At 40.4% G+C, this 16,700-nt stretch overlaps 1 protein-coding gene across 1 annotated transcript in view; it reads left to right on the top strand.

Moving 5' to 3' along the window:
• Nucleotides 1–1,793: 1,793 nt before the first annotated feature.
• The window catches only part of Nostrin (nitric oxide synthase trafficking), a 33,091-nt gene continuing 18,184 nt past the window's right edge, over nucleotides 1,794–16,700 (top strand). Inside the window, exons 1-5 of the mRNA XM_035447069.1 lie at nucleotides 1,794–1,834; nucleotides 2,066–2,147; nucleotides 2,808–2,870; nucleotides 4,884–4,982; nucleotides 9,915–10,040. Coding sequence (XP_035302960.1) covers nucleotides 1,809–1,834; nucleotides 2,066–2,147; nucleotides 2,808–2,870; nucleotides 4,884–4,982; nucleotides 9,915–10,040 — 396 coding nt within the window. The 5' untranslated portion in view covers nucleotides 1,794–1,808. The remainder of the gene's footprint in view (nucleotides 1,835–2,065; nucleotides 2,148–2,807; nucleotides 2,871–4,883; nucleotides 4,983–9,914; nucleotides 10,041–16,700) is intronic.

Genomic DNA, 16,700 nt, shown 5'->3' with positions numbered 1-16,700 from the left:
CTGCCTGAAAGAAACATGAATAATGATAATAAATATACTATAACATAAAAACAAAAATAAAACCCATTCCGCACAGTTACTGAATTCAATGAAATAATACAAGTCTACTTAGCAGGACACCTAATGAGGAGGGAAATTCCATGAATGGCCATTTTGATTTTGATTCTAATAATTCAGTTACCTCCTAAATGCCACTATAGCAACCCTGGCATCAAAATAGCAGACATGTTCAGAATGGCCAGTGAGTTAGCACTGGTGTAGTGTTTAGTGGTAAAAGCTAGTTGAGTATTTCTCTATATCAAATCTTTGTTAGATGCTTGCACAGATATCCCAATGTGTTATTTTACAAGATCAGTTTAACGAGGCTCAGAAAAGCCAAGTGAGTCTTCCAGGGTCACAGAAGAAACCAGGACCAGAGAGATATCTGCTTTCCGACCTGGGCTCTGGGCTCTCTGGGGCCCACACATACATTTCCTGTCAAGCCATCCAGCAGCTCTGAAATCACCTGGGAGGTTCTTTTTGTGGAATATTCCTCATATCCTTAATAAACACGATTATATTTGGTTTAATGTACATGAAATAATAAACACTTATTTGTTGTTGGAGTCAATGTCCCATGTAACCTGAGCTGATCACAAATTCCTCATGTAACCTTGGATGGCCTGATCCTCCTGCCTCCACCTCTCAGTTGCTGGGATTACGGGGGCAAGCCACCTCATCTAGACCCACTAATTTTAAGTGTAGGTTTGGTCCAGTTTAATAGAGGTATACACTACAGAACTAACCACCACAAAAGTCAGACATTTCAACACACCCCAAGTTGCTTCTTCTTGTTTATATCCCTGCACTCACTGTCACCAAACAACCACTCGCCCCTTCATGGGAATGTGGATTAATTTTATCTTTCCCATGATTTCCGGTCTCTGAAAGCACGCAGTAGGCACACTTTGGTGCTGGTTTAGATTGTAGAAATCCTGGCCTCTGGTCTGGTTTTCCCATTGTCCTGGTGCAGGATGAAGACTCGGCCACTGGAGGCGCATTTCTGCTCCACTCCGATTCTGACCAGAATGTAACTTCCTCCCTTCCTCTCCATCAAAAGTGCCATGGGCCCTGTCCCTGCAGTTAACTGAGGCAATTTGTCCTCACTTCCAAGGATGCCTTATGAACTCCTAAGAGCTGACTCCTGCTATGGGAGAAAATAATATCAGGCTTCCCTGTCCTCCCTCTATGCCTCCAGGAACATGGCACTGACCCTCTGTGTTCATGGACACAAAGGACCAGGGAAGATCTGAGGCTGTCTTAAAAGTCAGCCATGGTGCAGGATTTGGACTCCAACCCCAAGAGCAACACAAACAACGTGCTAGGGCTCAAATTCTGTGTCACTTACGTCCTGAAAGACCTGGTTTATTGGTTTATTCACCTGTAAAATGAGGGACCAGAAAAGATTTGTCTGTGAGGGTTCTCTAAATTCCTCCCCTTCACCTGTTCCTTTCCTCGGCCACTTTATTTCCCTGATTTTATGCAGACATAAAATAGAAGATGAAAATCCAAATGGAAAAAAAAATTAAAAGAAAGATTGGGGGAAAACAGTGTGTATAATGTCTGTGGTGCAAATAAATATACTGGCTGAATTTAATCTCATGGAGAAATTGAAACTGCAGCAAGGGAACTAATAGGAGATTGAAGGCAGTTCATGGACTGTAATGCTTGATTTCTCAGCTCTCACTAGGAAATGACACCTCCACCCCCCCCTTTTTTTTTTTGTCTCTAGCTGTCTCAGCAATGCCTGGGCCTGGGCCTCAGAGAGCATGAAATCTGCAGCAGACCTACATCAGTGAGTGCTTCCAGGAACTCTGGCCCTGTACCTCACCCACCTCCCCACACCCACACCTTTGTCCCCAACCCTGAAGGGAGGTGTCACACATTTAGAGTGTGTGGGTGCCGATGCCCCACATCAAACCTGCACTGGATAAGCTATAACTTGCCACTCATCTCCCTAGAAATGTATTAGGGCAGTAGCTGGAAACCCCGGACAATGATTTGCAACCTTATGTTCTATTTCCAGAAAACTTGGCAAAGCAATTGAGTTGGAAGCAATAAAGCCTACTCATCAAATCCTGAGTATGCAAGAGAAGAAGAGAAAATCGGTGAGTCAGAGCTTCTCTTTTCTCTTAAAAGCAAGATTTCTAGGGCTGGGTATAACTCAGTGGCAAAAAAACCCCCAAAAATCAAAAAACAAAAAAACGAAATAAACACTTGATACTCATGCTTGAGGCCTTAGGTTCAAACCCCGGCATAATAAAAATGTTCTTAACAAACAAACTTTCAACGGAGAGGAAGGTGAATCTCTGTGCATTTTAGGCTAGCAAGTTTCACATATGATATTAAATGAAAACACAATATGAAAGAAATCTAATAAGTAATAGAATCTCAACTGGAAGATCCTTCCCAAAATGTTAACAAGAATTACTTTGAGATGATAAAATTGGAGGTTATTTTCAATTTTTTTGATACTTTTAAAATGGTCTTATCAATTTTGTTAACTCTATCACTGCCATGAACCCAATTTGTTCTAAATGATACTTTTCTGCTTGCCAATGTGAGATTACTTCAAGGCAATGATAGTTACAACTCTTGAATATTCTCAAGACTAAGGGAAGTACTAGGCTGGTTGGCATCAGCATGTCTCCTGCCATGCTGCAGAAATAGGTTTTAATCTATGAGTTTTTATATTCATGGACATTTAATTAATAACAGTGACTAAGCAAGAAAGCAATAATTTTTCTTCCTGCTTTTCTTTTTGATAGCTTGATAATGAAGTTGAAAAGACAGCAAATCTTGTTATTAACAACTGGAATCAGCAAATCAAGGCAAGTATATACAAACAGCATTTACATAAACTCAGTTTTTAGGACAGAACTTCTTGCTTTTGTGCACACGTATTGGTGTTTCCTACTGCTTTTCTGCACACCTATTGAAAAGAAAATAACTTTGTTATCCAAGTTATCCAAGGCAGAGGATGGCTCAAAGTATGGTTACTGTTTATGGAAATATTTACGTGGCATTTCTTACATGCCAAGAACTGCATGTTTGTATATTCAATCATTACACCAGTGAAGGTGATACATGACTTTGGGCTGTCAAGGTTATTTCCAAGGTTTTGAATCTGGTTAATGGTTAAACTAAGAAGTCTTAGAAGTTCTTGGACTCCAGAGTCATTGCTCTTTTCCATCATATTATATTGGCTGCCTCTCTGTGAAGTTTGCAATTTAGGTAAAGTAGCAAACTCCATTTTGGTTTTTCATTTGTATAGGCTGCTAGTGATCTCTACCTTGCTATGGAATGTAAAGAGTGTGGTGATCTCAAAGGAAACACGTGTATTCATTCTACAAGTGCACATGGTTTACCTTCTGTAAACACTACACTAAGGCCTGCTCCTAGTTTTCAATTACTTGAAAACTTAGTTGGCTAGATAACAAATGCAGGAAACAGCACATGAGTCCTTCTAGATGAATTTTGATTTGGTGTGAGAAGCTAGAGAATTCCATTACTGGTTCTTAAGCTACAGAAACAGCAGATGAGGTCCACATGTACAGAAGATTACTCTGGAATAATCCAGTGTAGGAGGAGTTGCTTTGAGTAAGAAGGATGAGAGGCCGGGGAATCTGCTAAGAAAACCCAACCATGTCCTTGAAGAAGACATACATTCCAAGAGTTGAACTCTTTCTTTTCATATCCCAAATGTTAATAACCCAAAATAACCTTTGCAAGTAAACAGCCACCTATACCAAATATGCAGAGATGCCCTCAGAAGCAGCTTTCCTCAGGCTTGTTTCTGAAGCTTCTGCTGAAATCGAAGACTCCAGAGACCAAGATCAGAACTGTTCTAGACAGACAAATTCCTACCCTTGTGGTAGATGTACTGATAAAGAGGCCCAGGAAAGTCACATTGAGATCATATCTCAGAGTCCAACAAAAGCATGCAAACACTTGTCTTTAATTTTGCTCTTGATTTTCTGTTTTTTTTTAAAGTGGGGGGGGGGCTTGTTTTGAAAAAACAATCATCTGTAAACACTGAGTTCTCACAGGAAAGTCAATACAATGGATCAAAAGCTAGAGACAATGTTCTATAGTTGTTTACTTCAAAGAAGAAAAAGCACCTCCTACTATTCCCCAGTTTCTGATAAGTAGCTTTTCTAAACAAAATGTTTTTATTGTTTTATGAAGAATAACAGTCATTAGATCACACGAAATTCTTGAGCTGTAATCATTTCCTCCCTCATTTCAATGCAAGAAGAGGTTTCACATGTCAATTGTGAAGTGCATGTCTGCTTTGCAGACAAAATTGCAAATTCTGAAGGACTAAGTACTCTTGACTCACTCATTTATCATCAGGCATATGATGGGATGGATAGAGGAGGGGCTGTGAGCAGCTTGTTCCTTGAACTCCCTTGTGTAGCATCTTCACAAGTTTCAGGGAAGCTTTGCTGCTGATTCCCAAGGACAGAGAGTCCTGGACTTTCTCCCGACATTATTTCATTTTATAGTCTGAACTCTTAGTCTGGGCTTGGTTGTGTGTGCCTGTAATTCCAGCACTCGAGAGCCCAAAGCCCCAGAGGAGTTCAAGGTGAGTTAGCAAATGTCTAACTCTCTTGCATATAATACCCAATATCATGACAAAATACACAGTGGTACCCTACCAATATATTTGCTGCTGTAGTATTTTGAGTATATTTTGAGATGAAGGATGGAAACAAAAAAGTAAAAACTCACAATCATTTACAAACAGACCTCATTCCAAAACGGAAGAGCTTTTCTCTAAATAGCAGTTTCTGCTTCTTTTTTCTTTTTCCATTCTCTTGATCCTATGTTTCTGTCTCTAGGCTAAGAAAAAATTAATGATGAGTACCAAGAAGCATGAAGCACTTTTCCACCTTGTAGAAAGCTCCAAGCAGTCCGTGACCCAGAAGGAGAAACAGAAGGTGAGGAGCCATCATGGCAGTGGGTATACTTCCCTCCCCAGGAATACAGTGAACTGGCTGGCCCCTCCTTCTGTAGGGATCCATAAGTTGGCCAAGCATGAAAAGCCACTTCAAAAGTCCTCTGGGCTTCATAAGATTTCTGAACTGTATCACTAACATGGCATATTAGACTTGTAGTGCCCCCAGCTTTGATAGAAAACCCTATGTTTTAAAAGAAAATCTCAGCTCCCACTCCAAATAAGTATATATCCTTTATGTTTATAGGATACTATATATATCACTTTGCATATTATACTAATATGTTGTGAACATTATAAAACAAAAGGTAGAAATGCTTATAAGATGAGAGAAAAATAAAATGACATTTGAGGTGGTTAGCTAGCCCTGGTATGTTCATATAACCAGGAAATCATAGTCATTAAATAAGTATGCAAATAAAATACACCCTTGGGGGAAGGTAAGGAATTAATAACAGGAAACATAAATTTACATTCCTACCATTCATCTTGGACATTTGAACTTTTTTAGATAGTAAGTTATTACATTTTACATTAAGTTCTTGTCACATCTTCCTTCATCACCCAGATCTTTTCCCTGTGAACACTGATGTATTTGTATCCATGAGCAGAAGAGAGGATCCACTGAGCTGAGCTTGTTTCTTCATGTTTTCTTTCTTAGCGAAAACAACCAAGCATTCCTGACAGAAATGCTTTAAAGACACTAGAGAGCTTGTCGTTAACTTACTTAAAGTCAGGTAATGCATGTAGAAACCCACAGGATCCAGACATATACTAATGGACCACGAGTTCTGTGGTGCTGGAAATGAAGGACATTGTGAGGCCACACAGCCTTCCTGTTGCAGAGCCCCTGATTCTCCAAGGCCACTTCAGAATGCTAACTGTCTATGTGTAGGCCACAACACTGATGGGTTAAATAAGAGTAAACCAGACAACTATGTTCTTAGACAAAAATTGAACACAAGTGATGTTGGGCTGTACCTCAAAAGATTAACTAGCCTAACTCTTGTAGTATGTGTTTCATATTGGAAACTAAAACATCCCATGCTTCCTCCCCCAAGGTAAGCAGCCCAGCACCATTATAGTCCCAAAGATTCTTAAAAGGGAAAAGAAAATTGTCATTGATAGTGGCTCTATCATTTCATCTGAAGAAATTGTTAGCTGAATAACTTAAATTCACTGTTAGCAAGATTTGGAAGGTTCTTATTTCTTCATGTGTCAGTCTTCACAGTTCAAAATGATCAGAACAAGTGTTGAATAATGAGCAGCCACGGAGGAAGCTAATTCATAATATGTAGAGATTCTCAGCACCCCGACACGTCCAGCCTTCCCAGCCCTCATTAGAAGCTATTCTTCCTTGATGTCAAGCAATAGCAACAACAGAAAAGCTGGTACAGCTGAGGGGTGCATTTCTTTTTCCATCATTAGTAGCTTCCCTGAGGGGATGGAGCCGGGAAGTCGCCAGTGCCCTCCACCCACCTTCCTACAGCAGATCTGTAACCATAATCTTTGAGTGTAATGACTCCACAGATCCTTCCCATAGTCACTGCTTAAACTATCACTTGCCTTTTGCTTGTTTTTTTTTTTTTTTTATTTGAAGTGAACACCAGACCTGCCTTTCATTTCTCAAGCACATGGAAGCACCCTATCATCAGTTAAGTCTCCCCTGCACCGCTCAGTGGTTCTTCCTGTTTTCCTGCTAAGCAATCCCAGTTCTGCTGAGGAAGCCAGCCTAGACCCACATCTTCTTCCCCCACCCATGTTTTCTACCCACTCCCAAAGGACTGGGTCATTTCTTACCTCACTACCCACTTTTAGTGGGTGTCTACAAGGGAGAGCCAAGTTCATCCTGTGTTCTGAGGCTATGCCACCCTGTTTCTCAGAGCTTCTTATTTATTTTATTTTATTTTTGTTTTTAGCCTATCCTGGCAGGCTGGCCTTGAACTCACCGAGATCCGCCTGCCTCTGCTTCCCGAGTGCTGGGATTAAAGGCATGCGCCACCAATGCCCGGCGTCAGAGCCTCTTCTTTTTACCCTTCTTGTCCTGTCTTAGACAACACCCTCCTGACCCACAATGGTTCTTCCCTCAGTCTTCTGAATTCTCAGGTCTGTCTTGCTCTGTTTGAGCTGCTATAAGAAGTTACCATAGCCTGGGCAACTAGAACAGCAGAATGTATTCCTCATAGCTTTAAGACAAAAATCTAAATAAAATGATTTAACTAACCCACAAACAAAAAATATCACACAGCTAGTTGAAGGAAGTCACTCAAACACCTGCCCAATGAGTACATCTTACTGAACTTCTATACAGTCAGAATGGCCATGGTTCTAGAATCCTAGACATCAGGAGCCATCATCTTTTGATTCTGGTGAGTGCCAAAACTTCGGGCATCTCTTCATAGCCTCATAAGGCAAAGAGAGCTCTGGGTTCCTCTCATAAGGCCATTGATCTCATTCATGAGGGCTCCACTCTTGAGACGTCCCCAAAGACTCCCACTTCTAATGCAACGATGTAGAGAAGTGAGGATTCAACATGCAAATTTGGGGACACTCATCCACTTACTCCAATGCACCTCCTGCCTTGGAAGAGCATGAGGAGTCAGAGGCAACTTTTCATGATCCATTCAATTGCATCATTCTCTCTCCTGGCACTAAGATATATTTGAAGGGTTATCTGCTCCCTGTCTCCACTTCCCTGTTCATTTCTCAAGCTATCCCACAAACTTCTTAGAAGTATTGCACATCATTTATCTCCCCTTCTGGAGACAGTCTCTTCTTTTAACTTTATCAGTATCACATTCTTGGTCTCTTTACATCTCTGGACATTTTATCTTTGGCTCCTTTATGGATGTCATTTTTTGCCACCTGGCCCTTACATATTGCTGTATCTGAGGATTTCTCCCCAGGCCCTCTCTGTTTAATTCATTGTTGTGTCTCCAGTATCCAACAAAAGATTTTCACTATCAGGCACTCAATAAATAATAGCTTCTCAATGTATAAACTGCCAAGGCTTCAACTCTCATTTCTATACTGACAATGCCTAAATTTTTATCTCTAGCCATATCCGTCTCTACACTGTCTCTTGGCACCTCTAAAAATCAACTCTTTCTACCTAAGGCAAGTCTTTCCCCCCATGTTTTCTGGGTCTCTGGCTATCATTAGCTGCCACACCCTTCCAATTCTAACCCTTAGACCAATTGCTTCTTGAGCCTGTTGACGTATATGCATCTCCCTGACACCATTCACCCTGGCCACAACCATCATTTGCCTGGATTACTGCAACTAGCAGGCAGGCTTCTTTGCCTTTAGTGTTGGCTCTTACTGTCACTCACATACAGGGTGACTTTCCTGAAACTAAAGTCATCTGCATTCATCCTCTTATGAAATGTCTTGGAACGTTTTCTGGTGGCTTCAGCATATTGCTTATACTCTGTTATGTGACCCATTAAGGCCTTTCCTGACTTGGACTTGCCTCCCACTCCACCAGTGTCTCTGACTGTTCTCTCTGATAAGTCCCCCGGGCTTATCAGTTCTTTCCAGTATCAGGGCACTATATTGTTATCAGGTCAAAATTCACAAGCCCATGTTTCCACAGATAGATGTGGCTCATTACACCTGAAATACAAAACTGAATGTGCCTTGTATAGGTCATACATCACAGAACAGCAGTGTATTGACTGGAATAATAAAGTGAATAGTATTAGTATTCAGCATCTTGAATGAATGTTCCCTATTATTGTAACATTAGTCACAATGTCCTTAAACATAAAGAATGTCATTCATAAAATAATAAAAAAAAAGGCCTCTGTCTCTGTCCTTGAAACTGCTAACATCAGGAGGGTTCTCCATGGCCCTTCAAGTGTAGCTGGAGGAACATATGCACGAGTGTCATCTGAGAGCCTACTACAAACTCATTACAGAGCTAGATAATGCTTGAATTTCTCTACTGGGGGCCCTAGAAGTTGCTACTGTAGAAATACCAGTTCATACCCAAGAATACTAAAGTTGAAAATCATTCATGCAATCCAAATCTTCATTTCTCAGAAGTGGAATTGCTTGCCTGGACGTTTCCATTAGTCATTCCAACTACTGTGATCCAAGGAGTTTTTCATTACCTTGATTTCCCAGTGACTTAGCAATCAGAATAGCAAATATCATGGATGGGACTATTTATGAGGGACAGATCCTTGGAGAGCAAAATGAAAGGAAACTGTGTGTCTGCCCATCCTTAACTTGAAGCTAACATGAGCACGAATCTTAGGCTAGTGTTGTAGTAGGTGTCAGATACATGGTGCAATATGTATCTCACATGTATTACCTTACTGAATCCATCCAACAACTAAATGAAGTGGGGGCCATTATTCCCATCAGAGATGTAAAACAATCCTGTAGCTTATGAAAGTGAACTTCTCCTGCAGCAGAAATGAGACTTCTGATGCATGATGCCTCATTTCAAGGTTCTACTTCTAGTTTTACAATGAAAGTTTGGTACCCTATCATAGAAATAGTTCTAAAATTTATATGAGCAAACAGGTCTCTACTTTTCCTGGGAAGGAATGGAGAAACTTACAAGCTGTCCCAGTCGATTGCTGTTGGAGACCCAAGACCTGCATTGTAAATTATCAAATTCAGTCATTTGGCCTTCTTGATGTGAGGGATGTGGACAAATCACTTCATGTTTGAGAATTCCATTTCTTCAAGCACAAAACTGGGAGTACACTGAGACTACATTCAATGTCCATTAATCATTTCAAAAACAAAACAAAACCGAAAACCTAAGTTTTGTCTTCTGCAGTAATTATTACTTGTAAAGAGCTATGAAGTGGGAAACATTGGGCCACATATGATTCATGGAATGACAAGAGCTCTCTTGTAGATATGTCAATGACTGTCTGACTCTGATATTTTACTTTAGCTCCTCAACAAACTGAAAAAATCGACTGAAAAATTGGAAAAGGAAGATGAAAGTTACTACCAAAAAAACATGGCAGGATATTCGACTAGACTGAAGTGGGAGAGCACGCTGGAAAACAGCTACAAGGTAAGTTAGATATTCACAGTTTTCTTCTTCCAGTGGGTTTTGTGTAACTTTGGAGGTGAAGATTGGATTACATTCATGAGACCTGATTTCTTTCTTAGCTATGATACTCACTTGTAGTCTGGCACTAGACAAACCACTTTCCTTCTCATTGTTTCCATTTCTCCATGAACCTAATCATATTCATGTGCATCATTAGCCAGAGTTTCTGTTTCTAATTCCCAGTGGAGACTAAGCCAACATCAAAAAGTTCTATCCAGGTAGAATATAAGTTAAGATTTAGGTATTAGAGATTCAGAATGGAGTTTTAGCTGACTCAAGCAGTGATCATGTATGGAGTTTTCTGCATTGGACGTTTTGTTGGACAAGCAATATATAACAATGAATAAGGTATTAACCCAAAACCTTAAAAGTGATTGTTAGTAACACAGACACACAAAGAAAGAATTATGGGGGCTGGAGAGATTACTCTGTGGTTAAGAGCACTGGCTGCTCTTCCAGAAGATCCTGGTTCAATTCTCAGCACCTACATGTCAGTTCACAATCATCTGTAATTCCAGGTCCAGTGGATCTGATACCCTCTTCTGGTCTCTGCAGTCACTGCATATGTGTGCTTCACATATAAACATTCAGGCACCATACCTACACATGCAAAAATTTTTTAAAAAATTTTCTGTAAAAGAATGAACTGTGTCAAATTGACAAAGACAGGCAAAGTCACAAAGGGAAAAATCACCACTAAACATATGAAAAGATAGTCTTGTGTCAAAATTAGGAAGTGACAATACCTAGTATTATCAAGGATGTCAGAAAATAAGAATTCTTAAACCTTTTTGATGAGAATAATTTAATAGTATCTGAGAAAGCAGTAATGTGGCTTTACCTACAATACAGAATTCCTTTGCAGAGGTCCATCCTGAAAAAAAATATTTAACCTGTACTTCAATAGTGAGGCATAAAAGTATTTATTACAGAATAGTTTATAATTAGATGGTGAAAAACATTGCACCCAATCTTCATGCCCATCAATAGAACACTCTTAAAATATGTGCTAATTTATAAAGTAGGTCAGTTTCCAGCTATAAATAAACCAAGCCTATATTTAAAAATGAGTTAACCTCCAAACAATGATATTATAGAAAAACAAATCATTTATATATCCATGTAGAAAAATTTCAACTCACACCTAACCTATACTGAGTTGATGTATTTGTAAACAGATATATAGTGTCCAGACCTATGTTGAACCAGGGAAATGGAGCTCCTGGTAGGAATAAAACAGGGCTACAATATACAGTCACTCAGCTTCTGAAGGGCTCCTGATAAACCAATGTAGCCACTTCCTAGGTTAAAATCTACTTCAAATATATATGAAGAGTTTTACTGAACTCTTGGTAAATCAACACAAGCATCATCATTGTCCTAGTTAGGTTCCTATTGCTATAATAAAACATGATGGCCATTAGCAACCTGAGGAGGAAAGGGTTTATTTGGCTTACAGGTTACAGTCCATCATTGGGGGATTCCCATGCAGGAACCTGAATGCAGGAACTCAAGTAGACCATGGAGGAACTCTGCTTACTGTTTTTCTCTCTAGGGCTTGTTTAGCTACCTTTCTCATACAGACCAGGACTATTCCACAAGGGTGAAACTACCTACAGTGGGCTGGGCCTTCCTTTTTTTACCACTAATCAAGAAAATGCTCCACAAGCTTAACTTGCCCATTGGATGGGGGCATTTTTCTCAGTTAAGATCCTTCTTCAAAGATGACCCTAGCTTATAGCAATTTGACAAAACAAACCAAAACCAAAAACCAAAAAGCAATCAGCATAATCATGAAGCAATTATCAACTCTGGTTGATATGAACTTGAATATTTTTGTTTCATTTTTGTCTATATGCTAAGTTTTTTTAAAGGTTTAAAACAGTTACATTTGAAAGAAAAAACAAACAAACATGTAACCTAGGGACAAACCTGTATGAAGTGCCTGGCATTCAGTGAGTAAACTAGGTAAGTTCATGTGCATTATATTTTATTTCACAACCTTATGAGGAAAATAATAATTTTATTCCCTTTTCTCCCTGAGAAAAGTTAGGCAAGAGAAGCGAAGCTGCTTGCCCAACATAGTTTGAGATTCAGCATGCTCTTACTCCAGTAAGAGCTAGGGAAGGGAAGGCTATAAGCAAGCAAAGACTGAAGGGCTGAATGGTCTCTTGAATTGAGTCACTTTCAGGGTGGGGTAGATGCAGAATTAGAGAAGAGATGGGATCTCCTACCAAAGAGAAACGGAAATGAGGACACAAGAGGAAGCTCTTCCTTCATCCAGTTATTCCTTTTTTGTTTTGTTGTTGATATTGAGACAAGGTCTCACTCTGCAGTCCAAGGTGGCCTTCAGTTCATGGTGGTCCTCCTGCACTAGCCTCTCAAGTACTGGGATTCTAAGTGTGGACTTCTGCATGGATAATTGCACCATTGAACACAGGATCCTGGCACATCCCTTGTTTGTGCTGAGTAGATTCCAGATGCAGATGATGAAGGATCCGAATCCTAACTCTATCCATGGGAAGTCTGGCCTCTGACCTTGTCTCTACTACCAGGACTTCCAATGAAGCTATAGCTTTCCACAAGGCCGGCTTCCAAGAATGGCTCTGGTGACAGATGTCTAGGCACTCTTCAAGGGCTACAAGAAAAAAACATGCGAATGTATCTCCTTCATCTCCCTCACCCTGTACCTATGACACAGCAGTAGGTGACAGCAGCAGGTCTTCCTTGTCACAACTGACATCAGACTGGTGTGGGGTATTACTGACACTGTTACTATCACAGGATTTTACTAGTTCTAACTCCTTTATCTGTCTCCTTTTCTCCAGTTAAGAGCCTCTCATACCCACAATCCTAGCATTCAGGAGGCAGACGCAGCATGGCTACCTCAAGTCTGAGGCCAGTTTGGTTACACAGCAAGTTCCAGGCCAGCTAGTATCATTTAACAAGACCCCATTTCAGAAAAATATGAGTCCTCCTCCCCCTATCTACTCTCTCTTTCAGCAGTTCTGTATTTTATTTGAATTGCATCATTCTGGAAATTGTCATCTTTCCTTGCAAAGACATGCTATGGTAACAAGATATGCATTCATTTACCTTCCAAAGGAGCTTCTTTCAACCTGAGCTTTCTTAATAGAACTGAAGTTGTGCACAGAATCTACTCAAAGCATAGTACTCAGAAAAGCAGGATTTCCTCTTACTTCTCTTGTGTCCCTGTCCCACTGTGTGGTTGGCCACTGGGGTCTGCTCTTCCTCTCCTGTAGTTGTTACAGCCCCTGTAATCCTAACTTCCTCTGAGCTGTCTTCTGGCTGGCCACACTCACTGGACCTGAATGGTGACAACCTCTAGTGTCCTCCCTGCTCCACACTGACCCTCAAGAATGATGTTCTCACTTGGCAGTACCTTGGCTTCTATGTATTTAGTCTGTATCCACAAGTCACTGACTCACATGTTTCTGTACATTCAATGTCTTTTGTATATTTATAAATCCAAGCATGAAATGTTAAATTCGTGAAGACATGTAACATGTACAGAAATGCACCAAGTCAGTGCATTATCTTGGAGGGGAAGAAATATGAGTGGTTTTTAGGATGTATTTTTTTGTGTTTGTCTGTTAAAATTCACCCAGACATGGTGACTCAGAACCTCTGCCTGGTAACTTCTAGGCATGCTGTAGTTTGAAGTTCCTGCTATGAAAACAGCATGATACATCTTCTGTTTGAAATCAGTTCAAATGAAAATGCAACCCCTCCAAGATCCTCTATTAGTTCCCTGAGGCCGGAGCAGCAGAAACTGAAGAGAATGAATGAAGAACATGAATTACATGAGCCCAGACAGGCTCTAAATCTGCCATCCCTTGGTAACTCTCTGACCACACTCCCTTCGCCTGTGCTGTCAAACAGCTGGAGGCCCTCCAGAATGTCTTGTCTCTCTATCAACTCTTTTTATACAGAGAGAACAAGACACAAGAAAGCAATAACTCATTGAATGAGATATGGATTTTCCCCTTTGCACAGTGGAATTTATTTCTGCCTCTTCTCATGAGCAAACACAAATCATTTTAATGATTTCTCTGAAATGTAATTAAGGCTGTTAAACATCCCCATCTCTACAAAAGGACATGAGTTATTCTAATCTCAGATTGATGATTGTGGTTCTGTACTTATCGATGTAAAGCAACAGCTATTTCCCAGAGTGCAACGTGTTCAAAGCTTGACTTATATTCCCTACCCCCACATCCTTGGCCTGCATTGCTAAACTGGAACAACCAGGTTTTTAAAAGTAGGATAAGGACTTTTTTCCTTTTAAAGGTGGTCCAAACCAATGAACTGCATTTGTCTTACATGTTTGTTATGAGAAGTCTTAATTCTGCCTTAGAGGAATCAATCTGTCTGATAGGCTATTCTTCAGTGTCTTTAATTCTTTATCTGGAAGGCAGAAGGACAATTGGTCACATTCAAATTGCTGATGCCTGTGATTTTAGAGGAAGTCTCAGGAGATACTGGCAATTGCAGAGGCACTTGGCTCCCCTGACATACAAAAACAGTGTAGCCGTCTAATCAGATGGCTGTGAGGGTATAACTGCAGGCTTCCCACCAAAATGTCAGGGTATGGGGCAAAAAAGTCCATATTTGTTGTTGTTGATTGTTTGGCTGCTTCCATTTGAAGAAACATTAAAATGATCTTATATCGATAAATAAATTATAACCTACATTACACTGGAATATCATTCAAAAGACATATCTGCAACATGGATGGACTTTAAAGACACATTTGATGATTCTTCTGCTTGAAAACTACATTAGTCAAGTTCAGAGAGTGAGAAAGTAGAATAGTACCGGGCGGGGCCGGGAGGAGGGGGATAGGCAGTTGTTACTTAGTGGGTGTAAAATATATAGTGGTGTGGAGATTGTGCTGCTCAGGGTTACAGAGCAATGCAAATGTTCTTAGGAACAGTGAACTGTATCTTTAAAATGATGCTGTTTATATTATGTAAATCTTATCATAGTTAAAATTTAAATTCAGATTGCAAAGGTTGGCAGCTATGAACAACAGATTAAATAATGGCACAAGGATGTAGGGCACCAAATGATCAAGCCAGGGGTGACCTTGGACTTTATGCTGCCCCACCTGTTAACCCAAAGCCTTGCTTCCCAGCCATCCTTCTTCTTTGTGGCAATGATATCCACCAATTTTCCTAGAGTTTTGACCTTACCAAAACTGCCTGTGGAGAATGGTGTCTTCTCCACAGATGACAGACACCTGCCATCTCTGTCAAAGCTCAAAGTCCCCTGGGCATCTGTAGTGCACTGTTCCAACACGGCCTATAAACCTCCCCTGAACACTTTACCTAACCTCAGTTGTTGAACCTCTCCACCCATTCTAAAAGCCACAAATCAGCAAATGAGTGGCGAGAGTCCAGTAACTTACTTGGTCTAGAATGCTAGTAGCCAGCAAAGCAACAGTATAACCTTAACAAGGTTAACAAGTGTGTGCTCCTTACTTCCTTATTCACCCTTGCTAGCTAAAAGTCATCAAACTCCAGTTATGGAATTTTTGTTATCCCACATAGAATGTGAAGGTCATATTCTTACCTCTAATAGACTCTGACACCTCAGGTCAAATATAGGTTAGCATTAAGGACTGATTATAATTAAAAATTGCACTCTTATCAAATAGTTCTTTTGAAGACTAGAGAATGGGGCCTGGAGAGATGGCTCAGTGGTTAAAGAGCTCCTCAGGCACCGGACACACAAATGGCACAAACACATAGGCAAAACACTCATACAATTAGACAAATATGTTTAAAATACCAAAGGATGTTCCCTACTATGCTATCTTGCATAGTGCTGGGATATCCTACACAATGGTACTAGGGGAGAAAATTAATCAACAGGCTTACCCAGCTATGAATGCTATAAGTTACAGTAAAGATTAGCCTGGGAATTGATATGCCCACTGGTGCAGGAGTGGCATGGATGTTATAGGAGTAAATAAATGCTTTCTAACTGGATTTAAAGCCTGTTCTGTCAGATAGAACACATGATATCACTAACAAGGCCAAAATCCTGGGGCTAGCTAGATGGTGGGCCTAGGGGAAACACTAATATCCTGCTAAATGAATATAGTCATAAACTACCCCTGGAGTTCTTACCTTTGTATCCATTAGATTAGTTCATCTCTTGACACTCATCAGAGAAGCTTGTTTTTGCAGTAGATGGCTAAAGCAGAGTGCAGAGAATTAGATTCTGGGATGCTCAGCCCTAAATGGGACATTTATGGCACACACAATGACCACAATCATTGTGGAAGAGGGAACAGAATGACTAAAAGTGCCAAAGAGAATGGGCACATGCATTCAAACAGTGTCTGCTGGAGGACAGCACTGTTGCACACATGAACTCACAACAGCTGTGGCTGTGTGTATAAGATCTACACCTCATCAAGCCAGCCAAAATTCTAGCATGGATGGGGCAGGGGCTCATGAAGAGCTGTCGATAACTGATTTCTTCTGGCTGAAGGAGAGAGTCAGTTTTCTTCAGCCTGAGAGATTACTCATGCTCCAGTTGATTACCCTACATCCAGGCTCATACAGGCAGCACTGAGTTGACTCAGTGGGT

This window comes from Cricetulus griseus, chromosome 6, assembly GCF_003668045.3.
Source record: "Cricetulus griseus strain 17A/GY chromosome 6, alternate assembly CriGri-PICRH-1.0, whole genome shotgun sequence".
NCBI lineage: Eukaryota > Metazoa > Chordata > Mammalia > Rodentia > Cricetidae > Cricetulus > Cricetulus griseus.
Note: the sequence above shows the minus strand (reverse complement) of the source record. Positions and strands in the feature narration are given on the sequence as shown.